Source organism: Cornus florida, unplaced genomic scaffold, assembly GCF_030987335.1.
Source record: "Cornus florida cultivar Cherokee Brave unplaced genomic scaffold, ASM3098733v1 CherokeeBrave_3.0.0_Hap2_Chr02, whole genome shotgun sequence".
In the NCBI taxonomy this organism is placed as follows: domain Eukaryota; kingdom Viridiplantae; phylum Streptophyta; class Magnoliopsida; order Cornales; family Cornaceae; genus Cornus; species Cornus florida.
The window spans coordinates 115,334,112-115,359,277 of record NW_026775572.1 but is presented as its reverse complement, the minus strand read 5'-3'; the positions used below and the strand labels follow the sequence as shown (position 1 = coordinate 115,359,277).

At 37.8% G+C, this 25,166-nt stretch overlaps 2 protein-coding genes across 8 annotated transcripts in view; one reads left to right on the top strand and one right to left on the bottom strand.

The window, feature by feature from the left end:
* Positions 1 to 14,814, top strand: part of LOC132295586 (probable plastid-lipid-associated protein 10, chloroplastic) — a 31,295-nt gene extending 16,481 nt beyond the window's left edge. For 3 of the 6 annotated variants that reach the window (XM_059793897.1, XM_059793891.1, XM_059793893.1), the window contains 3 exons: positions 5,170 to 5,250; positions 13,818 to 13,904; positions 14,440 to 14,814. In XM_059793897.1, coding sequence (XP_059649880.1) covers positions 5,170 to 5,250; positions 13,818 to 13,904; positions 14,440 to 14,625 — 354 coding nt within the window. In that variant the 3' untranslated portion in view covers positions 14,626 to 14,814. Of the gene's footprint in view, positions 1 to 5,169; positions 5,251 to 13,817; positions 13,905 to 14,294; positions 14,354 to 14,439 lie in introns of all 6 variants that reach the window. The other 3 variants (XM_059793892.1, XM_059793896.1, XM_059793895.1) reach the window with 3 other exon arrangements.
* Positions 14,815 to 16,299: 1,485 nt separating this feature from the next.
* LOC132295584 (uncharacterized) overlaps positions 16,300 to 25,166 on the bottom strand; it is a 112,271-nt gene continuing 103,404 nt past the window's right edge. For both annotated transcript variants that reach the window (XM_059793888.1, XM_059793890.1), the window contains 2 exons: positions 16,662 to 16,727; positions 16,300 to 16,587 (listed from right to left, as the gene is read on the bottom strand). In XM_059793888.1, coding sequence (XP_059649871.1) covers positions 16,548 to 16,587; positions 16,662 to 16,727 — 106 coding nt within the window. In that variant the 3' untranslated portion in view covers positions 16,300 to 16,547. The remainder of the gene's footprint in view (positions 16,588 to 16,661; positions 16,728 to 25,166) is intronic.

Here is a 25,166-nt window from a genome sequence, read left to right as displayed (position 1 = left end):
TTTTCTTCCTTCTCTTATTTTATTATTTTATTTTATTTTTTTAAAAAAATAAAAAAATAAAAAATAAAAAAAATAAAAATAAAATGGAAGAAAGTGTGAAACTAGGGTTATTTCTAAGTTATTCTATCCTAGAGTTCGCATGCAAAAATTAATAACCTAAAAAAAAACTATATTTTCCTAATCTAAAAAATAAAAAAAACAAAAGAAACCGCTTACAGGAGTTGTGCTGTACAAATGAGGTACTTACCTAGAAGACAAAGCAATGGTTTGTCGTGTGTTCACGCGCTCCAATAAGAATATCAAAGTGCTGAATGCTCCCAAATTAGCCCACCATCCGAATCCACAAGCTGATTTTTTGTTTTTTTGTTTTTTTTTTTTCAAACTAGTGTATGGAACGAACTAGTTTATGCACAACTGGTTTAGTTCTGTACTGATTCCAAAATTGGGGTAGTGCTGTGTTCGTAAGCAAATAAGGCTAGTTTTTATTTTATTTTTTTAAATATACTTATTACACAAATACACTGTACCAAACGATCAATTTAACAGACCCAGAAAAACTCCCAGTGGCGGCTTCACGTCGGCGAGGAAGAAAGCTTGAAGACGGCAATGGCCGTGACTGGATCGGCAACCAGAGAGGATTCGGATGACAACGAAGCTACGAGGATCTGTGCTCGGCATAATTGAACGGCAACCGGTGAGCAAAAAGGATTGTGGAATTCCGGCGACAAAACCCTCAAATCTGACGACGACTGCTGTGGGTTAAGTTCTGTCGGTGATTGCGTGATTCTGGCGGGGCTGTCTCGCGAAGCATATGGGTTAATGCTTTTTTTTTTTTTTTTTTCAATGGGGGTATACTGGTTTAGGTGTTGTGACGGGATGGGATTTTGGGTGGGGTTTGGTGGTTGAGAGTGGTGATGGGTAGTTGTTGGAAGACTGGTGATGGTGGTTGTTGGTGATGATGGATGGAAGAGTGGTGGGATATTTTTTCAAAGGCCAATACCTGGAAGAAGGAAGAAAAATAAAAGAAAAGTAAGGAAAATAAGAAAAATAAAATAAAAAAAATAAGAATTAGCAAAGAACAGTAGAGACGTAATGATCAATAAATGAAGCAATATTTTTTTTCTTTTTTCTTTATTTTCTTTAATTTTTTTTTTTTCCTTTTCAAAAGCCTACCAACCTATAAGAAAGAACAATAAAAATAAGAAGTAAAAAGAATGAAAGGGAGGGATAGAAAGTTTGGGTGGGCTCCCAAAAATTTTAGTTCTAAATCGATCTTCGAATTCTCAATCTTGATGCTGCAACGGCGCCATTTGACAAGTGTAGAATTATGGATTCTGTCGTCGTTTTTCTACACTTCGTGCAAAAATAAGAAAAACCTGCAAAAACTAAATTAACAATTAAATAGTGATAAGCAGTGTGGAACCATACAAGATTTAAACTCGTGAATCAAATTTAAAACCAAAATTTAAGGAAGAATAACTTTTAAAACAATTTAATGATTTATTACTAATAAAGTAAAAATAAAATATATAAATAAGACGAAATACATTCTGATCATATAATAAGAAAAATCTCAAGGAAAGAATCCACCACCACAGCTTACCATAAATAAATTTGTATATTTTCCTTTATGTAAATTTTCCTATTGTATGTCCAATTACAACTTGGAAAGATGAAGGAAAATAATAGCGTGAAATAATAATTGCTTGAGAACATATTTTACTTAATCTGATATATCTTTGGTAAATAGAAATAGGCATTCTCTGAATTACCGTTAATTGGCAAACACGAAGAATCCTCTTTCTAATTTTTTTTTTTTATCAAAATAAGAACACAGAATAGAAGAGTAAAATAATGCTCTAAAGAGAAAATTTCATAAAAGAATTAAACTAAATTTAATCATATTTCAGCCATGGTGGCTTCATCACTCCCTTGAGAAGGGGTGTTTAAGCTAGCATATTGAGAAAACAAAATAAAGAAATAAAAACAATCTTTATAACAAAAATTATAAGAAATAAATTGAAGACAAAAATTCTCTCTAACTTTTATTATTTTATCCCACTAGCAATGCATATACACCTCCTCTACATATGTCCCTATTTATAGAGTTTGAATGGAACGATTGGGAGGAGAAAATTCTAATTATAGAAGTGAAATAAAATAAAATAAAATCTTCCTAAAATCTTGATGCTTTCCAATTTGGTGGCTTAATCTTTGACTTGATGTGCTTTTCAATCTGTCTTGATATCTTTTCCAATTTGGCTTTGATCTTTGCTAATTTAATGGAAAAGGCAATTTCCTAATTTGACTTTGATTGATCGTATAATCCCACATTTCTACTATTTTTGTCTCTTTTTTTCTTATTCTGAAATCAGCCCCTACAAAACATGAAAAGTAAGGATAAGAACATTTATTTAATAAAAAATATTAATTAATTATTTATTATTAAGTATAAAATAACAAGTTTTGTACACTTATCAAACTGCCAAAAAAACTGGAGGGTGACTCATTCACCAACACAGAAAATTTGACAGAGGAAATACAAACCTCGTTCCATCTCCTCCATCTCTCTCCGAATCCCATGCTCCCCAACAAATACAACAGGAACTTCCAGCTAACATGATCATAGGCTTTCTCAATGTCTAGCTTGCACAGGATTCCAGGAACACCACGGCTCAACTTAAAGTCCACACATTCACTGCCAATAAGAGCGGAATCAAGGATTTGCTTGCCCCCAATAAAAGCATTCTAAGACTCTGAAATGACTCCATCCAGAACCTCCTTCAATCTCAAAGCAAGGACTTTAGCAATAAGCTTATAAATACACCCCATCAGACTTGGTCTAAATCCTTGACATCGGACACACCACCCTTCTTAGGAATACGGGCAATGAAAGATGCGTTCAACGACCATTCAAACCTCCCATTAGAATGAAACTCATGAAAAGTGTCCATCACCTCATGTCTCACCACACCCTAGCTTTCCAGCAAAAACCTCATAGTAAATCCCTCTTGACTCGGAGCTTTGTCACCATTACAGCTCTTCAGCGCCTTCAACACCTCCTCCTCTTAAAAATGAATTTCTAACCAATCCTTATCCAACACTGAAATAGAATCAAAATGAAGGCCATCAAGCCATGGTCTCCAACCTAAAGGCTCCGAGTAGAGCCTCTGGTAGAAAGAGATAATCCCCTTACACACCTCCAACTCCGCGCACAACTTCGCTCCGTCCACTCGAATCCGGCCAATGTGATTACCCCTCCTGTGGGCATTAGCAAGTCTATGAAAGAAATTGGTATTATGGTCTCCCTCTTTGAGCCATAAAGCTCGAGATTTTTGTCTCCACGAAATCTTCTTCGTAACAACAATCTCTGTAATCTCTGCTTGACAAGCTGCTCTTCTATCACACTGGGACTCAACAATACTACCCACCCCTTCCAATCGATCAATCTCAGCAACATCGGCAAGAGCCTTATTCTTCCTCCACTCCAAGTTCCTGAAAACCTCCTCCTTCCATCTTTTAAGCTCAAAGGCGAAGCTTTCCAGCCAAAATGAAACTCGGAGTACCCACCATGGCCTCCTCCCACCAAAGCCACACTTTCCCCTGAAAATCATCCGCTCTAAGCCACATATTCTCGAATCTAAAAGGAGTACAACAAGATCTCAAGCCTCCACAATCCAAAACCAACGGAATGTGGTCAGAAGTCAGCCTAGCCAGAGCAGCCAAAACAACATCCGGAAACTTCTCCTACTCTCCAGAAATCAAGAATCTGTCCAATGTTAGATCGATAAGATGATGTCCATCAATGAACTCCAAAAATTGTGTCATAGCCTAAGTCCATCTACCACTTGTAGATCTCTCCAATGGGGATCTAACTACATTGAAACCCCTTGCCAACCATCCTCCTCCATCACAAAGGCACATGAAATAGAGAATCTCCCTCTCCAGACATCCCTTGCCATCCATCACCTATCCCACATGACAAGAATGCCTCCCGAAGACCCCGAAGAGTCCAACGCTTCCCACTAAACAAAGGCTCCTAACCACCCTATCTGTCATCGAAGCAACCTTCGTTTCTTGAAAGCAAACCACATGAGCCCCCCATTTTCTCACTGCCAATTTCACCTCCTTCCTCGTCCGGGTCGTTGAGTCCATGGACATTCCAACAAAAGAGTAGTTTCATGAGGAAACAATTGGAATCACCTCTCCTTTAGCCCTCCCCCCCTCACACTACCCCTCTCCCTCACCCCCACACCCTTACCTTCATAGTTCACAACTTCACATAAGAGATAAGATTTCTCACCTCCCTCTCCCCTTTCCAAGAGGGGAGATTCCCTGTTAAACAATCTTAATGAATACAACACTTGAAATTAATATAGTATCAAACAGGTTTACAGAATAATAAATTCAGCACTTAAAATCGATGCACAAATATTTCAGTGCTTAATTTTCATTTTTATCCAATGCACCCTAAATGTCAATTTTTGTACATACCCTAAATTTTGGTTAGAAAGATTTAATATATTAGGTATTTTTATTACGAAAGGTTTAAAATACATTGTCAGTGATTTTCAAGCTTTAAACTGCCGAGCCAGAAAATGGCCCTCTCATGAGAACATAAAATTGTTTTAGAAAAACTAAACCAAATTAGGTGCTAAATAACAACTTTTGAATCTCTTGACTTAGGATTAATATCTAAATGTTCAAAATCTGAAATTTTACTGAATTCATCCCTATAAAACTTGAATTTATCCGTAGACGTGAACAGTTCTTGGATTGTTTCCAAATGTCCTTATTATTGCTCATGTAGAATCCAAATTCCGTAGTAATACTGGGTAACAATGAAATGACAAGCAGCATTCTTATTTTTTAAGCATGCATTGCTTTTCTTGTTGGCAAATTTGTTCTGGTGTTTCTTCCAGCTGCTGTTGATACTAATCCAAATTACTCCTAAACTTATAATTATTTGGTTCCGTAATAATATTCCTTCAAATCTGAAATTGGTCATCATTAATGTATGACAACATGAGAATTGTTATTGTTTACTTTCACTTCTTGTGTGTGTTTCTGCTAGTGCAGGGAAAGTAGGAAATGAAAATTTCTCATTCTTCCTCTTCTTCTTTCATAAATTCCTCACCTGAAACAAGTTCTTGCTCTTTTGCTTTTCAGGAGCAGGAAGGTGCTACTTTGCTTGTTTCTGCAAAATTTTCTGTCATTTCTCTGCGTAACATCTACCTCCAGTTTGAAGAGGTCAGTTTCCTTAATAGAAAATGACTCATGGCAGTTGAGGAATAGCAACTCTAAAAGGTTCCTAATATTTTGAAGGACTGCCTTGAGGCATTGCTTACACTGCCTCAATGCTCTGATTTGATTGGTTAAGATTTTGTTTTTGCTATTGTTAATGCTTTGGTTCACTTGCCCAATAATCTTAATTAAAAGCTTCAGAGTCACAAAAATATTTCTTCATATGTACACTATGTTAAAGAAGGATATGTTAGCATGTGGTTTGACTGAGGCTATGGCCTTAGATAGAGTGGAATGGAAACAACGATTCATGTAGCCGACCCCAAGTAGTTGGGAAAAAGGCTTGTAGTTGTTGTTGTACACTCTGTTATACTTTTTTCACTTTGACCACACTTACTTTGGTAGGTATAGTTCTATCATCTTATTCATACATTAGTAGTTTATTTGGTTAGAGGGAAGAAACGCCGCCACCTCCCTATTCCTGAAAAGTAATTCTGAAGACATTAGCTATTAGAAAGGTTGTAGTGGTTTCTATACTATAAATATTTAACACGTCCCAATCTGGCAATTAATGCTCCTCAAAATGAAACCAAGATGGCTAGGGAGGCCTGTATTGAGGGAATATCCTGCCTGGATATTTCCTTATTGAACTTGCAGCCATTATTTTGATATTGTTTTGTTTTGTTTTCTATTCTAGTCAAGGGTATGCCCAAGGCTAGGTGTTTCATTTGTTTTCCAGCTTCTTATTGATCTCTTCAAGAGATCAAGATCAAGTCATCTTTTGTACTTTATTGTTTTCATTTGTATCAATAAAATTCCTTCCATTCAGGAAAAAAAAATGCTCCTCAAAATGTATTTGGAGCTTCGTTTGGTCAAAATGGATGTCCACCGCCTCCCAGTTCCCTCAGAAGTGATTCCCAAGATATTAGCTAGTATAAGTGTTGCAATGGTCTCCTCTATATTCTCAATATTTGCTCATAGAGGCGATTCCGCGCTTAGATAATCATTTAAGTCCCCCCGCCTTCTGTTCTTAGAGTTGCTACAGGGCAGCCCCTGAGCCAGCAGGGCTCCATTACAGAGTCCCACTCGAGGTATCTAACCTGTCTTTCCCCAGAGTGTTGAGTAAATTGTGCTGAACTTCCATGTTTGGAGTTTTGTTGGGTCACCCCACCACCACCATGCACACACACACACAGATGTCCACACATACATTGATAGTTTCAACATCTTTTTATTTTTATCTTTCCGGAAATTATCTGCAATTCAAGAAACATAATTTCTACTTTCTTCCAGTGCAAAGCCATGCCTTCTCTGTCAAAGTCAGACATTGTGTCGAGCTATATACAATGTTCTATTGATCCAGTCCTCATGGCCCTGGGTTTCCTAAGTTGCAAACTTACAATCATTTGAAACCTTTTGAGCCTACACAGCAAAGGAAATGCAGATATTAATTGATTGCTAATGCAATCAGCTTATGAAAGAAAAATAAACCTGTAAGAAGGGAATAACAGAGTGCTAGACTAAGCTAACGAATAGCTTAAACACCTACAAATCAATCCCAAAGAAAGGGAGAGGTAGAAAGCTTAATATATGGGTAAACTACAATGACCTCCCTGAGGTTTGGCGTAATTGCAAATAAACCTGATGTTTGCATCTTTTTTGCAACCTGCAACGTGTCCCCTTGAGGTTTACCCAATTTTGCAAAGACCTCCACTCTATACAAAAAGTGATACTTTCTGTCAGAAAATTAGTTTGAGGTGACCAAAATGCCCATCAACTAAGTGAAAAAGACGTTATTATCCTTGTAGTATTATCAAATGACAAAAAAAAAACTTTATTATAGTGGACAAAATTACCCCCCTTTCTCTCTCTCCAATGGTGTTTCCAAATGCAACCAATTGTTTTGCAATTTCCTCAGCCATCAACAGATGATTTGATTTTTGGGATTAACAAATTTTTGGTATGTTAATCCACCAAAACTTGAAGCAGGGTGTGTGAAAATCGTCAAATCGCGTAGGCTATGTAGACACTCTGTATTTTGAAGCATGTTGTCGAGGGTATGATAGGAGATGACATGGAAGCCCTCCAAAACTGGAAGCATGTTCTTGAGAACACGACAAGAGTATTTTGCAGTCGGGATTTGAGGTGGTGCCAGGTACAAAATAATATCAATTAATGCGGTGATGGAAACTATCGAATTGGGTTTCATATCCATATGGGTTTTAAGTACACAACTCTTTTGTGTTGAGAGAGAGAGAGAAAGAGAGAGAGAGAGAGGAAATCGGTGGCCAGGAGTAGTGGGTTTAGGAGGAGAACCGGTAACTCCATAGTTTCCGGTGAACCACTCATCTGTCTCCATCTCTCTCTCTCTCTCTCTCTATATATATATATATATATATATATATATATATTGTGTTAGAATGTTTATGTATATATATATTTATGTTGGGTCATTATGTTATTACCCATAGTTGTTAGGATCATTGTATAATTAGGTAACCTTTTTTAATTAGGGTTGTTTGTTTTCCCTTTATAAAAGCCACTGTAGGCTTAAGGGTGAAGGTGTGAAATATATACAAGAGATATACAGAATACATATTCTCTCTTTCTCTCTCTCATGAATTTGAACATGGTATCAAAACAATATGGATTCATGGGTGTGGGAAACGACAATTGTGTTGCCATTGTATGAGATTGGAATCGCGATCGGAATCGCGAGTGTGTTGTCGCATTGGGTGTCTTTGCCAGAAGTTCTTGTCACCGGCTGGTTGAGAACATCACTTGTAGTCGTCGTCGTCGTTAGATCTGCAACCTCCTTCGTCGCCGTCAGATCTGAAGCCCCTTTGGTCGCTCGTGTTGTTGCCGCGTTGGTCGTCAGCAAGCTCGCCGACATCCACCGTCGTTATTTGCAGAGGTGAGGCTTCATCAATTCGTCTTTTCTCTTGGTCGGAAGTTGCAGAAGTGTTTGTCGCTGTTTTTCGCCGTCGCCGTTGCGTGCTTGCCGGCTTCTGTTAGTGGGTGAAGAAGAACAGCGGTGTTTGGCTACGCGGTTATGCTATTCCAACCCTGGTTAACTAAAACCAGAATAGCAAGACCCGGTTTTGAGCCAGACCGATCATTCAGTATTTCACCTGCGCACTAAAGCTGGTTTCATTTTTCTTGTGGTATATGTAGATGATATTGTGATCACAGGAGATGATTCTGAAGGCATTGCTAAGTTGAAGTTGTTTTGCAAAATCGATTCCACACTAAAGACTTGGGTAAACTTAGGTACTTCTTGGGTATAGAAGTTGCTAGATCCAAGAAGGGTATAAGTTTATCTCAACGCAAATATGTGTTGGACTTGCTAGAAGACACGGGTATGTTAGGTGGTCGTCCAGTTGATGCTCCTATGGATTCCAATACAAAACTTGTGTTTGATGAGGGTGATCTAATTAATGACCCGGGCAGATTTCGTCGCCTTGTTGGCAAATTAATTTATCTCACTATCACTCGACCTGATATTTCATATGCAGTTAGTGTTGTAAGTTAGTTTATGGGAGCTCCTAGAATGCCACATTGGATTGCTGTTATTCGGATTATCCGATATCTCAAGCAAGCTCCAGGTTTTGGGTTACTATATAAATCAAATGGTCATCTCAGGGTGGAAGGTTTTACAGATGCTGACTGGGCTTGTTCTCTTTCAGATAGGAGATCTACTACAGGCTACTGCACATTTGTAGGAGGAAATCTTGTTACATGGAAAAGTAAAAAGCAAACGGTGGTAGCTCGATCTAGTGCTGAAGCTGAGTACAGGGCAATGGCCCATACCACTAGTGAGTTGACATGGATACAACATTTTCTGAAAGAACTTGGGTTAACAGTTGAAGCTCCTATTCCATTGTTCTGTGATAATCAAGCAACTGTTCACATTGCATCGAATCCTGTGTTTCATGAGAGGACCAAACATATTGAGGTTGATTGTCACTTCATTCGGGAAAGAATATTAAGTGGGAGCATTTCTACTCCATTTGTGAAGTCTGAAGATCAACTAGCTAATATGTTTACCAAAGCATTGGGTCATAACCGGTTAAGGACTATCTGTTCCAAGTTGGGATTATTTGATATATATTCTCCAGCTTGAGGGGGAGTGTTAGAATGTTTATGTATATATATATTTATGTTGGGTCATTATGTTATTACCCATAGTTGTTAGGATCATTGTATAATTAGGTAACCTTATTTAATTAGGGTTGTTTGTTTTCCCTTTATAAAAGCCACTGTAGGCTTAACGGTGAAGGTGTGAAATATATACAAGAGATATATAGAATACATATTCTCTCTTTCTCTCTCTCATGAATCTGAACATATTGTAAAAAAAAAAAATTGCATGTAATACACAATTTAATTTATTTTAATGGACAAAAATTGTGTAATAAACTCCATGAATGCGAAGTTGTAGAGAAGGTCTTGGCTGATAGTTCTAAAGTTGATGCTTGGTAAAAGGTGAGTCCATTGATTGTTTCGGATGATTTCTAGAAAAAGAGGAATATTGGGGGTTGCAAGTACGAACGGCGGCTTGGTAAGGATAACTCCAATTTTAGATGAAATGGCTTCCAACACTGCCACTCCTCATGTCGTCATCATAATCATCTTCTTCTATCATGCCACCAAACCCTAATTTCAGTTTCTTTTGCCATTCTCCGCCGTCGACGAAATCCTCCAACTGGCCGAAGCTCTCACGGGTAATGAGTTAGAGATTGATATCATGGATCAACGGCGGAGAGGATGGGGTGGAGACGATGGGAGAGCTTTACGTCCACTATGTGTTCAACGAACTTACGTAGGCACTTGTTGTTGAACTCGAGAATCAAGACTTGTTTCTGGAACTTCAATCTCTCGCGTCGGCGTTGAAGATGGGTTCATTGCTTGATGCCCAGGTCTTGCTGGTGGGACCTGGTCTGGCTTTGTCTCGGTCGACTGATGGTGGTGGAAGCGTGGTGATGGTGGTTGAAACGGTGGGGGTTGCGGAAGATAAAGATGAAAGTGAGATAGAAGGTAGAAGAGGGAGGAAGGAGTGGCTGTGGCGGTGGCGGTGGCCATGGTGGGAGGAGGTGCGAAGGCTATGGTGTCCCTGTTCGTCGCCCCCAGTATATATATATACATATATATATATATATGTATATGTGTATGTATATATATATATTCTTATACGGAGTATATATTTTGACTTCAATATAACAATTATGGGGTGGTAATTATGGAGGGCTAAAATTGTCATTTGATATACTCAAATATTTTGATATTTTTAATAATATAATAATGAGGATAGATAAGTAAATTCACTGTAAATTCTGACATAGGGAGGTCTTTGCAAAAAAATGTCAAACCTCAGGTTTACTTGCAATTAGTCCAAGGGTAGGTCATTGTAGTTTACTCTTAATGTATTGATAATACGTCAAAAACTGCTGAATACAACTTGGCACGACCCTTTTATAAGACACAAGGGATGCCCTAGCAAAGATTTAATCCTAGCCCTTCATATAAATATAATTTAAGAGCTAGAATTCTATCCAGCAGAATAAAGAGACTAAAATGAAAAAAAACAGTCCTTAAGTGGTCACATAACTCACTTAAAAGGCACATGACTTGTGAAATAGAATCAAAATGACAATAATACCCTAAATAAGAAAACAAGACAGATTTAAGGCTTATTTAAACGACTCAAGATCCATAAACAATCAAACAATCTGATCACATCATCAGCTGCCCCTGTTAATGGAAACTCAGTCTAGTCTTCGTATGATGCACAACTATTTGAAGATAGTCCTCTCCCACTTGCTTTGCATCAATTGCTTTGCCCGCTGAAAAAAAAAAAAAAAAAAAATTTGTTTTGCCCCGGGGATTTTCTTGCATAATTGCTGTCTATTCCATGTAATGGATAAAATGTAATTTGGATGTTGCGGTGGGAGCTTTTGCTAGTTTTATCACATTGATCTTTTGAGATGAAATTTGGAAATGTTGTTGACCCTAAACCATGGGGCTGACATTTAGAAGTGATGGCCTTTTATATATATATATATATATATATGTTGTGAGTTGCATGTGGGTAGAGTTAGTAAAGAAGGATATGATAGCATGTGGATTGACTGAGACTATGGCTTTAAATAGAGTGGAATGGAAACCCAGGATTCATGTAGCCGATCCCAAGTAGTTAGGAAAAGGCTTTGTTGTTGTTGTATGTTGTGAGTTGCATCGTGTGGAAGTGGTGTAGAAGTTTAATTTCAGTAGGAAGACCTAGAGGGGGGTGTATAGGTCTAGTTTGACCGTTTGATTGATTTTCAGATTATTATTATTTTTATTTTAATGATTAAAGCATGATTTAATCACACACAATTAGTGAAAATAAAGATAAAAGAAATTTAATGAGTGACACAAGGATTTTTACGTGGATAACCTCTATAAGAAAAACCACATAGACCTAGCCGTCTTTGGCAAAACAATCTACTATAACCAAGAAAGAGTACAAGAAGTTCCAATGCTTTCGGAACTGCTCTCCACGAGTCGCCGGTTCCAATACCTATCGAAATCACCTGCCGTTGATTTACCTCTGACGCTCAGTGTCATCCGATTGTAGTGCCTTTCGAATCCCTAGCTTGATAGATTGGGCCTTGCCCGGTCAGATAGGAAGATGATCCACACCAACTCAATCACCTCACGGTGATCCACTTCTCCTATTTACCTCTGACGCTCAATGTCATCCGATTTTAGTGCTTTTCGAGATCCCCAGCTTGATAGATTGGGCCTTGCCCGATCAGATAGGAAGATGATCCACTCCAACTCAATCACCTCACGATGATCCACTTGTCCTAGTAATTGTACCGGCCTCTTCTCTCACTAATCCTGTGAAAATCCAAATAAAACCTGCTTCTCTGATCAAACTAAATAGCTTTGTAGATGCCTCACGATATCGTTCATTAGATATAGAGCATCCCATTAAACACTTAACATGAACATGTGTGCTCATAATATAAAAGGAAAAAAAAAAAAAAGAAGCAGAAAAACCTCAGGTTGATTTTTCTCTCAGAAACCTTTTATGATATCAATTGAAAGTCTGGTTTCTCTCTTTTTAGAAACCTTATCAAAGTTGCGTATTATAAGCAAGAGAGTCCTTAAGAATTGTTTAAAATGAACTCTAAAAACATTAGACACGTCTCTTGAGTTTGGGTTGAAGTTGGAATCAAAGTCCTATCCGAAAGGTAAGATTTTAATCTTATCCAAAACACGTTCAACCAGTTAGGAAAGTTGACCAACTGATTGAGTAGTTCTCTGGGATAGAACTTGAAGGCTCCAAGGGCAAAATGTCCGACCAGTTGAGAAGCATTCTGGACTAAAATAGACACACTCTAGAACCACATTCAAGCGGTTGGGGAAAATGGCCAACTGTGGAGGGAAATTTCCCCACCAATTATAATACACTACATGTCAACAAATGTGAAGCCCACCTTTTGTTAAAATAGCTTTGAAGCCCAGCAGAAACCGGAGGCCCAACAAGAAAGACCCGAAAGAAGGTCAATTCGGCCTAACTAGTGAAGGAAGGCCTGCTCAACAGAAGCAGACCAAGGAATGGCCCAAGATCGGCACATTCAAACTTCCATAACACCCACAATAAAAGAGAATATCGTATAATAAGGGGGCATAAATGTCCACGTCCAAAAACTGCCAATAATGGCTCCATGTAAATCTCTGTACAGGCATATAAATAAAGCATGAATGAGAAGAGAGATCCATCGAATTCCAATCATACTATTCTCACTGTCAAATTTGTCTATTACTTTTGTTCTCTTGCTCATAATATTTTTTGTTCTCTTCCCAAAGGGGAGGTCAGGTGTTCAAACCGGCATGGGGTGCGTGTGTTTGCTTTAACCTTCCAAAAAAAAAAAAAAAAAATGGCCAACCAGTTGCATGGTTGTTGAGCATTAATTTCAACATAATCAAGTGCAACCAGTTGAATGGCATTCTGTTTGACATTAGCCAATATTCAGAATCACTCAATCCAATTTTTCTAAAACAAGTTTTAGTCACACTCACTCGCTTACCTGACCTAAATGATGTTCAATTCTGATCAAGCTCATGACAACCACTTGTTGTTCAGCTTCCAAAATCGAGACTCAAGATAAACAAAAATTACAATTTGATGAAATACGTTTTGACACCGAAATTTGCAACACAAAAAGTTTCTCACAGATGCTTCAAATGGATGAAGTGACTGTCCTTCTAATGGCTATATGTTTGCCAGTAATTGGGTCTATCTTTCCTTCAATTTGAAAGTGATGCTAAAGATGATTGCAGTAGCTTTTTTGTATTCTTATCTGATCTGTCTCGTATTTTTAAACCCATTGAGAAAGATAACAGGATTTTATCCTGCGATTCATAGTTGAAGGCTTATAGATGTACTCAGAGACCTGCAAATTGAGTATCTTGTCTGGGATGGGCAAGTGGGATTGATTGTCTTTTTCTTGCTTTAAATCAGAAAGGGATACGGAAGCATTTATTTTTAACCTTTTCTGAAGCCTGCCGACTTAATTTGACAGATAGCTGTTCAGAACATAAACATCAGTGAAGAGTTGCAAGCTTTAGTTGCTCCAGCAATACTGCCACGCTCATTTTTGAGTCTACTGGTAAGCCTATGCACCTAGTTCAGTCTTTCACTCTTACTTTCAGTTCTGTTTGCTGCCTTGTACATCTTAATCTGGGTGCCAATACTTTGTTCCCTTGGTTTCTAGCTAAGGCTTGGTTATGCTAATTTAGTTTAAGCTCAATATTGAGAATAAATAATTTAAGTCTGTAGTTTTACTTGGATGTCTTTTCAGTCCATCTGATGCATAAGCTTTTAAAATTAAGAATAAATATATGATATATCTACTCTAGATATTTGCTGCTGGATGGCATTGCACATAGTGGGCTTTTTTTCCCGTCAAGTTGATGGTTCTAATCCAGGAAAATATGTTGAAAACATTTGCATATAATCCAATTGTTCTCTTGAGAGTTTCACAAATATTTGTACACAGATCTTGCAGTCCATCCGAGCTTTCAAAGCTCAAGTTCCTGTGAGAGAGTCAGGAGGAAGGTATCTCATAAGATTTTACAATCATGACCTGCTCCGGCCAATTCTTCGTATAATGTAATTAATGAAAATCAATAAATAAATTGCAGGCAATCGGTGGGAGGACTATATTACCTTTCATATCTAGATGGCAATATGCTTTTGGGTCGCACAGTTGGAGGTGGATCAGTATTTGTGTTTACCAGAGCTCAACCTCTTATTGGATGAGGAACAAAAATGAACACTTTGTATTGGTTCACACCAGAATCCTGGCCTATTTACTACTGTATATGTAATGGATCGACAATTATGTATTCTCTTGTGACGGAAGTTGTACTTGGTGGTTGATATTGTATATTGCAGCCATGCGGTCTGAAGTTCACCATGCCCTTCCTTTTTTACTCTTGTCCACTTTCCTACATGAGTGAGGTCTGAAATTCACTTCAACATGCCCTGTTGATATATATAATCTTTTTATTTATTTATTTTTTTATATTGATTTTCCTGCCAATCCAATTATGGGTAGCCAGACAGCAAAAATGTAAATCAATTGTGAATTCCATCTAATGGCATATGATGAAAATTGATAGGATAATTATTTATGTCAGCAAGTTAGTTCTCTATTGAGAGGCATGATGAAAATTAATTTGGATGTCGTTCCCTTTGAAAATACGTAAAAATTAATTTACAGTATTTATACTATATGTAAATATTAAATGGAAACAAAGTATGTAGTTAGCCTTTACTCGGAAGTAGTCATCAAATGCTACTCTAATGGTGTCAAGTTTCCCATGTTGGAGACTTGAAGGAACTCTGCTAATTAGCCTGGGCAAAATATTAACGGGTTGGACTGGATAGAATTCCCAACTCTGACAACATAGGGCACGATTTGTTTGGATGCAGAATGTTTCCCAAAAAGTGTTGAGCTATGTATGGGGCACTGAATCGTCATCTTGGAACTAATACTGGAATTGCATTTTGTTGCTTCTAAATACAACATTTTAAGTATTTTTAGCAAAACTACCTTATCTATTGTACTTGTTTAAGACCGTTCTGGATCTGAACTCTATTGTTCTTTTAGCTATTGGCTTAAAATCTAGGGTATTTGGTTTGTTTTGCCACTCTTTTGAGGTTATATTATTATTATTATTATTATTATTATTTTTGTACATATTTTAGAAAAACTAAGAAGCTTCACCAATCATCTTAAAAGTGAATTCCCTTGTGACAATTAGTTTTAACCTTCCTTTATTTATTTATTTATTGCACAAAACCTTCCCAATTAACCGAGGGAGGTTACTTTAAAGGGAAATTACTAAAATACCTACCAAAAGAATTATGGATCAAGGAGCCCTTCTATTTAGGCAATTCATTTTCAATCAACAGACTTGGTGAGCACTGAGAAATGTTAAATTCTAGTGAACCATTATTAAAATGTTAAATTCTAGAGTTGCTTATCTTATGAATCCTTCTGGTATTTAGGTCTCATTTGATTCTTTATCTTCTAATAGATGAGGATGATCACCAAAACTAATATCAAGACTCTTCATAGCTGGGTCGAGGAAGTATGCAATGTGAAAATTCGAAAAAAATTATCTTAGCATCTATGAAGATAAAATACACACACACACACACAGTGCACCACAGATTGATGAAATGACCTGCGAGGGGGTTAGCACAATTCACAACCGATATTCTTGTGCATGATGCGTTCCAAATTTCAGCACCCAAGGAGAGAAAATAGATTTGGCATTCTTAAACAAAAGCACCTGGCACATCAAAATACAAGATGATGCATGTCTGCTTTTTTCTACTTCTTATTCCGGCTTGCAATTTTTCATGTTCCTCGTCTAGGCCATGTGCCTCTCTGTACTGAGAGGGTTGATAAGCCTCATGATTTAGGAGGCTCCAAAGGGAACATATAAAACGGAGAGCTCGTTGAGCAAAGAAAAAGAGAAAAGAGGGAGGCAAAAAGAAAAACCTAACCACGGCACAAACCATAATTTGACATGGCTCAAAAACATTACAAGAGCAAGTAGAGGCCCATAAAACTCAATTTATATGCATGATGTGGTCAATCAAATTTAGGAATTACTAATTACAACTTAATTGAGCAAGCTATTCCAATGCTGTTTAAGGACCTCATAGGCCTTGAGACAGGGAACAACCTGCAGTGTAGTTTTTCCATCAATGCTTTCTTTAGTTACAAGACCCAGCCTCAACAACGTGTCCATAGCCTTGTCAACTGGCATTTCAACCTGCATGCACTTCAACCCAATGATCAATTGATGCATAGAGCCGAAATTATTAGATAATTATCTCATTTTGTTACCTTCTCTTTAAACTCATTATACATAAATCTCTCACATTTGCCTCCAACACTTTGAGGGCAAGTGACCTGCAGTCCAGAGCGATTCTCAGTACATACTTGGCTAAAGAATTCATGGATAAAAGGATTGATAGAATTTCTAAATCAGCCTCTAAAACTAGATATCAAATCTATTTATCATAAACCAAAGGTGCATCTCTAAGTACTTAAAATGAAGTTTTTGGTGGCAAGCCCTTAGGAGGACACATGCCCTCCCACATGCACTACACAATATGAAACCCCCCAACCCATTGTCTTGCCTTTGTTGTTACCACGGTTCTAGTTATAGAAAGAGAGAGTGAGGAAGAGAGTTGAGAAAAGAGAAGAGGTAGAGCGGAGAGATCCGGCCGTGGAAGGAAAAGAAGAAGAACTTGGTGTTTTCTCACCTTCATCTCATCTCATGTGCATGCTGGTAATTTAATTTAGAGAAAAGTTTTCTGAATATTTCTCTTCTTTGTACAAGTATATATAGGAAAGAGGGAAAACTATACTGTTGGTCCCACCTTTGAATTAGGGTTTTCCCTTTTAAATGTCAAAATGTCCATCACAGGTTCTATACAGTAAGTTCCACGCAATGTTGGCTTGAACAATGCATTTAATTGACCTACAGGGGTAGTTTGGTCATTTCACAATGTTGAGAAGACTTTCCAAATGATCTAAGGAAGGTACATTGTATTGAAGACACTTCTGCAATCATCTTAGGGTTAAAAACCCTAGCACAAACAATGATATTTTGATACAGAGCTTCTCAGGGGCAATTTGTTCTTTTCACAAATGTATTATATCATAATACATTTGTGTATGATGGTACATTGTGCTGAATTGCTTAGGTTCACAGGTGTTCTAAGTATTCACAGGTTTAGCAGCTGAATTCACTATTAATTGATAATATCTCTGTGAGGGCGTTTTGGTCAATATATATTTGCCGAGAACTCTTGTGACACGTGTCTTGTGGTCCTGGTATGAAAATATGCAGGCTGTCATTCTTTGCTTAGTAAATAAGCTTGTCATACATTCATATACATATATATTTTCAAGGCTGTCAATAAGGATGCTTATTGAAGATATTTTCTGAAAAGGTGGCAAGGGTATTATGGTATTTTCACAAGGGAATTTCAGATGATTCCGTGGCCAATGATTGGATAATGGTGACACATACATTTCCTCTTTGAGATAGGATTTGTATTGATGATGTACTATATATATGCTGCTATAGTCATTTTAGGGTTTTGAGCCTTTGAAAAATCCCTTATAGCAAGCTACATTGCGAGTGTACTGAGAGTTGAATATGAACACACTTTTCTGAGATTATATGTAATGATGAAAACTTGATTTAAGCTTAGAAATCCATTCAAAGAATACACAAGTGTTAGAAGATCAAATGAAGGCCTGTAGCTGTGAATTTTACTAGTGCAAAAGCTGGATTCAAGGCCTTAAGTAGATTTGAGCTTGCTGTGGTGCTTGTACAAGGTTGAGGCAAGTGTAACTACATATTTTACATCTACAGAAAGCATGTTTATGACCATCTTTTAGCTGCATTTGATTTTGATGTCTCAGACCTGTATTTCAGTTTGATTTTCTGCTTTAGGTTTATGATCTGAACATAGTATCACTATATCTTGTTGTGAGTTGCATTATTATCATCTGAGCAAGTTTTTATAGCTGAATCAAGGTTGTTGAAGTTGAGGTTTGCCCATGATTAAGGTCAATATAACTTTTGACCTTGTGAAACCCTAGTTTTCATGTTTCTGCAGAACTGAGCCTGCAATTGAGTAGTATTTGTATACACATACTATATTCATCCCGATTATTATCTGAGTACGACTGTAATGAAGATACAAGGCTGTGAATTCCATCTATGAGGTTGTGGGACTTGAAATTTCAATTTTGCCCCTAAACCCTAGTTTCAACAGAATGAAGACTAAGTGCTCGTATTGATACTTTAAGCTTGTTTATCACTTTGATCTTGTAATACAACTTAAGTATTATTGATTGTAAACCTTTTTATGTATTGATTGTGAGCTGTGAGTGCTCATAAGGTCCAAGCAAGGGTGCCGTGGACAGGGGAAGTGCAGTGTGCACTTAGTGCTGCTAGTGTATGTGTAGAGGATGTATAAGCTAGTGTTTCATTTTGTACAAGGGTGTGTGCAGAGAGTGTGACAGCTGTGTGTGTAACTACTTGCATACTAGTGGAGATTTTATTCGCTGAGGCCAAGAACCAAAGTTTTTCCGCGTAAATGCACCGAGTCTTGAAGTGTATGTGAAAGCTTGTTGAATATGTTGTCATACTCATTACATTGCATTGATCATATAAGCCAGAAAAGTTCGTACGCCCCCCCTGGTTCATCACATACAAGGAAAGAAAATCTAAAACAAATCCCAACAATCTGCTCCTAACCTAAAGCAATCATAATAATCCACACGGTTAGACTAGCGGGTGAGAACTTGGGCCCTGGTGGCTCATGAAGCATCTGGTCTTAGGTTTGAGCCTCTGGGTAAACAATTTCGCCGGGGGGGGGGGGGGGGGGGGGGGGGGGAGGTGTGGCGGGTATCAACTAGGAAAAAGAAAAGCAATCATAATAATTAAATCCCTAACTTACAACAATCATGATAATTAAATCCCTAAAATGAAGGAGCTAAATATGGATAATATTAGTTGTTCCAACTATCATCTTCCAACACTCCCCCTCAAGCTGGAGCATAGATGTCTCGAATGCCCAGCTTGTCAAATGCCAAATTGAAAGTCCCGCATGACACTTCCTTTGTCAAAATATTTGTAAGCTGATTCTCTGTCTTCACAAACGGAGTGCAAATTAATCCTCTGGTCAACTTCTCCTTGATAAAGTGTTGTGAAGACACATAGCTAGAAATGGGATATTTTAGGGAGGTTTTCTTTCCCGAGTGGGATTATGAGCCTGATTCTCAAAAACTAACTCATCATTATGTGTTTCATCAAGTTGATTGATAGGTAACTGAGTGGACTCATAAACATGAGCATCAATAGAGAGTTCAGAAGAAGGGACTACCTCAAGAGCCCCCATTTGGTCATTGGGTTGATCAAGAGGTGGCTGAGTAGTCTGTGTCTTCTCCCTTCTTGAGTATACCAATCTTTGTGGCTCAAGAAATTCCTTTGAAGTCAGTGCAAAATTTCGAGTAGATGATGATATACTGGTTAAAGGTAGTGGCAGCACATCCCAACACTTCTCTTCATTTCTCAAATTCTCCCCCTGATCAATAGGTAAGCCTGATCTTCAACAAAAGTAACATCAATGGAAACAATCATCTTAATGTAGTACATGAATGGGCATACATGAACATTGCTTTGGAACATTGTTTTCTATTTTATGTTTTAGGAAAGTTTTCCATTATTTTAGTTTCCTAATAGTTTGATGTTTGTTTTAGGAAAGTTTCCATTGATTCCATTTCCTATAGTTTAGGATTTGCTTAGGCCTATAAATACATGCTATTGTAATAGTTTAGGGATCAACTTATCTCTTTTATTAATATCAGAAAACTGAGAGCTTTTCTCAATCTTTTCTCGTGGATTTGAGTGTTTAAAGAATACCTTGTTATTCATAATTATTTGGCATGCTTTCATTGATCTGCTACGTCAAGTTGGTATCAGAGCCATTCTCTATGGACAGTGATCAAGGAGAACGTAAGGTGATTGTGGGAGAATTCCAACAATTGCGTTAGGAACTCAAACAAGAGATTCAAACGATAGTTGAACATCTAACTGAAGTCATGGAACTCAAACAAGAGATTCAAACGGTAGTTGAACGTCTAACTGAAGCCATGAATCGTGTGCAGGTTCGTAATAGGCATGATCAGGACTAACTTGATGGTGTGAATCAGCCACGACGGTTGGAAATCAACGTGGTCATATTTAACGTGCTAATAATCAGCGCCAGTTTCAGTAAGAGGTTTAGTCTGATTCAAGCTGTTGAAGATTTACTGGAGGAATCAATGGAGAAAAATCTTTCAGTATTGATGTTGTTTCCTATATCTATCTCTTTCTATTCTTATTATTTCTTCTCCTATATAAAGGAGTTTTCACCACTGTATTGAGTATGAAAAGAGAGATTATTATAATAAAAGATATGTAGCCCTTTGGGCCTTGTGTGCCGTGGATGTAAGCCCTAGTGGCTGAACTACGTATATTCTTGCCTTATGTTCTTCATACTTTGTTTTTCTATTCAATTTTAATATGGTATCAGAGCAGGCAACATTCTTTGTTCATTTCTCTTTTTTCATCAGAGCCATTCTTGGTTCTCTTCTCAGATCTCTAAATCCAATTTTATTAAGGTGGTCTTCTTACACCTCTTCATCAATCAAGGTTGTTGCTACTCGTTTCGGATCTTCGGATTCATTTTTTAATGAGGTTGTCTTCATACACCGCTTCATTACTCGAGACTGAAGGTATTGTTTTAGCACATGGAGATCACGGGGTCAAAACAAATCAACAAGATTTTCGGATGAAATTTAACCTTCCGTTTTTTAATGGTCAACTTGATATCAAAGAGTTTCTGGACTAGCTTTTAGAAGTTGACAATTTTTTTTGATTATATGGGTTTCGCAGAGGAAAAGAAAGTTAAACTGGTTGCCTATTGTCTTAAGTGTGGTGCTTCTGCATGGTGGGATCAGTTACAACGTTCTTGAACCCGACTGATGAAGAATTCGATTAGATCATGGTCTCGGATGAAACAATTGAAGAAGCAGCAATTTTTACCGACTAATTATGATCAGATTTTATTTCAATAGTACCAGAATTGTCGCCAAGGAAATCGTTCTGTTCATGTTTATGCTGAAGAATTCTATCGATTATCATCTCGCAACGATTTGTTAGAGACTGAAGCATAAGAAGTTGCACGGTTCAATAATGGTTTGCGGCTGGCTATTTTGGACAGAGTGATGTTGCAAGCAACTTTCACCCTTGATGCTGCAGTTGAGTTAGCGACTTGAGTGGAAGCCCAGTTGGATCGACTGGATGTTCGTAATCAGAATTTTGGGCGTCCTACTTTTACACCGCAAACTAATTCCAATGAACCACCACCATCTCTAACCATCAACCAACACTCCGTCGCAACTCAGGAAGTGGGTGGTACTAATAATCTGTTGGTCCTAGTTAGTAACAATTGGTGTTTGCCTGTGTAATGTCAAAACCTAGTGTAACAGAGCAGTCAAAGGCTTATATGATCACCATTGTTGTGCACAGTGGCTTATATCATCACATAGGGGTGGTATAGTCTTTTACCATCTTGTGACACAATTTCACAGGATAGCACATTGCAGCTATTTAGCCTGTTCAGGCTATTTTCTGTGTTAACTGAGGTCCAACATATGAAAATTTGCTATAGGGATTTTCAAGGGCACTATGGTCATTTCACAGTTGTATTATATGTTTATACATATGTTCAGATAGCTGCATTGCATTGAACAACTATGATTTAGCCTGCATTGTGAATTATACAGTCTCAGCAGCTGATTAGGGCTAAGAATGACAAATGGCTGTTACAAGGGTATTTTGGTCTTTCTACTTGAAGCTCAGGTGTGTGACACGTTACTGTGGTCCTAGAGTGAGAGTGTATATACTTCATTGCATTTCTTAATCACCAAGTCTTGGATAAGAATGCTATTACAGCCTTGATATTGTGAGCTATAAGTTTTGGTATTCTAAAGGACAAAACAACTAAGTTGGCGAGGATATAATGGTCCATTCACATGAAGAATGTCAGAACATTCTTTGGCCAATGATTGGCTATAGGTGCCATGTGTATATCCTTCTTGTATTAGGATTTGAATTGTATGCTTGAGTATATATATGCTGTTATAGCATTTCAGCTGAATTGAGCCTATTGAAAAACCCTAATAGTGACTGCATTGAACGATACTCGAGAGCTTCATATGAACTAACATTCTAAGGTCCTTGATGATGATCTGAACTTGAAATATTCATAAAAATGTCACTGAATTGATCCCTGTTGCTGTGTTCATCATGGAATTCATTTGTTGTCAAGTTTTGCTGGTGCAAGGGCTAGTTTGAAGGTTCACTTTGAGCCTGAGGTTGCTGTGGTGCAAAGTTAAGGTTGACACAGTATATTTTGGCTATTTACACTTGCAGATCACTTGTTCTTGAGGTTTACTATGCTACAAATGATTTTTGTATCTCAGACCTGTGATTAAATTTTTATTATTTTTTTGGTTTATAGATTGTTTATATCTTGCTATACAATGTCTAATCTACATGCTAGCAAGTTTGTATTGATGAATCAAGGCTGTAGAAGTTCGTTTTTGGACAGAACTTTGGTCATTTGTGTTTTTGACCTACCAAAACCCCAGATCTTCATTGTGTATTTGCTGTCAAGGACTTATTGATGCTGAATTGTGATTCACATGTTATACTTATCTTGTTTATCATCTGAGCATGTCTGTAATGGTGATTTAAGGCTGTGGGAGTGATTTCAGAATTTTTGAGACATGAATTTTCAGATTTACCCCTCAAACCCTAGTTTTTGCAGAAAGGGTTCTAGAGACTATAGATTGTTGTTTTAAGCTGCACAACCACTCTAATCTTTTGTGTATGCTTGAATATTGTTGATATTCGTACTTTTATATGTATTTGGTGCGTTGTGAGAGCTTGCAGGGTCCAAGCAAGGGTGTTTAGGACAAGGGGAGTGCTTGTAAGCACTGTGTTGAGCTAGTGTGTGTGTAGACGCTGTGAAAGCTAGTGTTTGAACTTGTACAAGGGTGTGTGCAGAGTGTGAGACAGCAGAGTGTGTAACTACTTGCATACAACTAGTGGAGCTTATATTGGCTGAGGCCAAGAACCAAGGTTTTTTCCTATTGAGAGGGTTTTCCTTGTATACCTTGTGTTCATTATATTTACTTATCAACATTGATCTTACTGAGCTCAAGAGAGAGCTTGCAGGGTCCAAGCAAGGGTGTTTAAGACAAGGGGAGTGCTTGTAAGCACTGTGTTGAGCTAGTGTGTGTGTAGAGGCTGTGAAAGCTAGTGTTTGAACTTGTACAAGGGTGTGTGCAAATTGTGAGACAGCAGAGTGTGTAACTACTTGCATACAACTAGTGGAGCTTATATTGGCTGAGGCCAAGAACCAAGACTTTTTCCTATTGAGAGGGTTTTCCTTGTATACCTTGTGTTCATTATATTTGCTTATCAACATTGATCTTGCTAAGCTGAAGAAGGTTTTAAAATTGACATCCCCCCCCCCCCCCCCCCCCCCCCCCTCATTCTCTCTTGGTCCAACAATTGGTATCAGAGCTTTGGTCTGCATTATAAGGTTCTAACAAGCCTGCAGTTGATCCTTACAATGGAAGAAGGTCAAGTTACCAAAAAGGCTCCAGGGTTTGATGGAACCAACTATGATTCTTAGAAGTGTAAGATGGAAGCCTTTCTAATGTCTCAATCCTATGATGTTTGGCATGCCACTGTGTTTGACATTATTGTTCTCAATCCTATTAATCATTCTGCAGATGACATAATTGCATTGGCCAATGATGGAAGGGCAAAACATGTACTCTTTTGTGCTCTCAAGCAACAAGGGTTCACAAGGACTAAAAATTGTAAAACTACTAAAGAAATGTGGGATTCTGTTTAGGCTGCTCATGAAGGGAACAATATAATCAAAGAGAACAAGTTATAACTTCTAAAGGTTCAATATGAAAGCTGTAAGATGGAGGAAAGGGAAGCTATGGCAGATTACTTATTCAGAATCAATGAGATAGTCAACAACATGAAGGCTCTTGGTGAAGACATCAAAGAGTCTGAAGTGTGTAAGAAGATTATGAGGTCTCTAACCTCTAGATTCAATGCCAAAGTCACATTCTTGAAGATAAAGATTTGTCACTGATGAAGATTGATGTTCTTCAAGCCTCTCTCACAGCCTATGAGATGAGAATTGGTGCCCTTACTTAAAACAGAAGAGAAGCTGCTCTTAAGGCCAAAGAAGTGATTGAAGAAGCTGAACCAAAGTCTGAGGAAGATGATCTTGAGGAAGATGAAGTAGCTTACTTGGCTAAGAAGTTCTGAAAATTTAGGTTCAAGAAGAAAATATAACCACAAAATCTAACCTGTTAGGGTTGTGGTAAGTCTAGCCACTATGTAGCCAACTGTCCTAATTCAAAGGGGCAAAATCAGAAGAAGAATGAAGGGTTTAACTATAAAAGGGGATTTCGACAAAAAACTCTTATCTCTGATTGTGATGTTGCTCCTGAAGAAGATAAACCAGAAGAAGGCCAAGAAGATGAATGTTTGTTCACGGCCATTCTTGAAACCTCTCAATTTCAAGGTGAAGTGGAAGAAGATAGTGATTCTGAAGTTGAGGAAATCCTTGAAGAATGTGAAAGACTTACTGTGAAGTGTGATCAACAAAAGTCTCACATCAATTAGCTTAACTCAGAGCTGCTAAGGTCCAAACAATTGCTTACAAAGCATTTCACGCTAAAACTGTC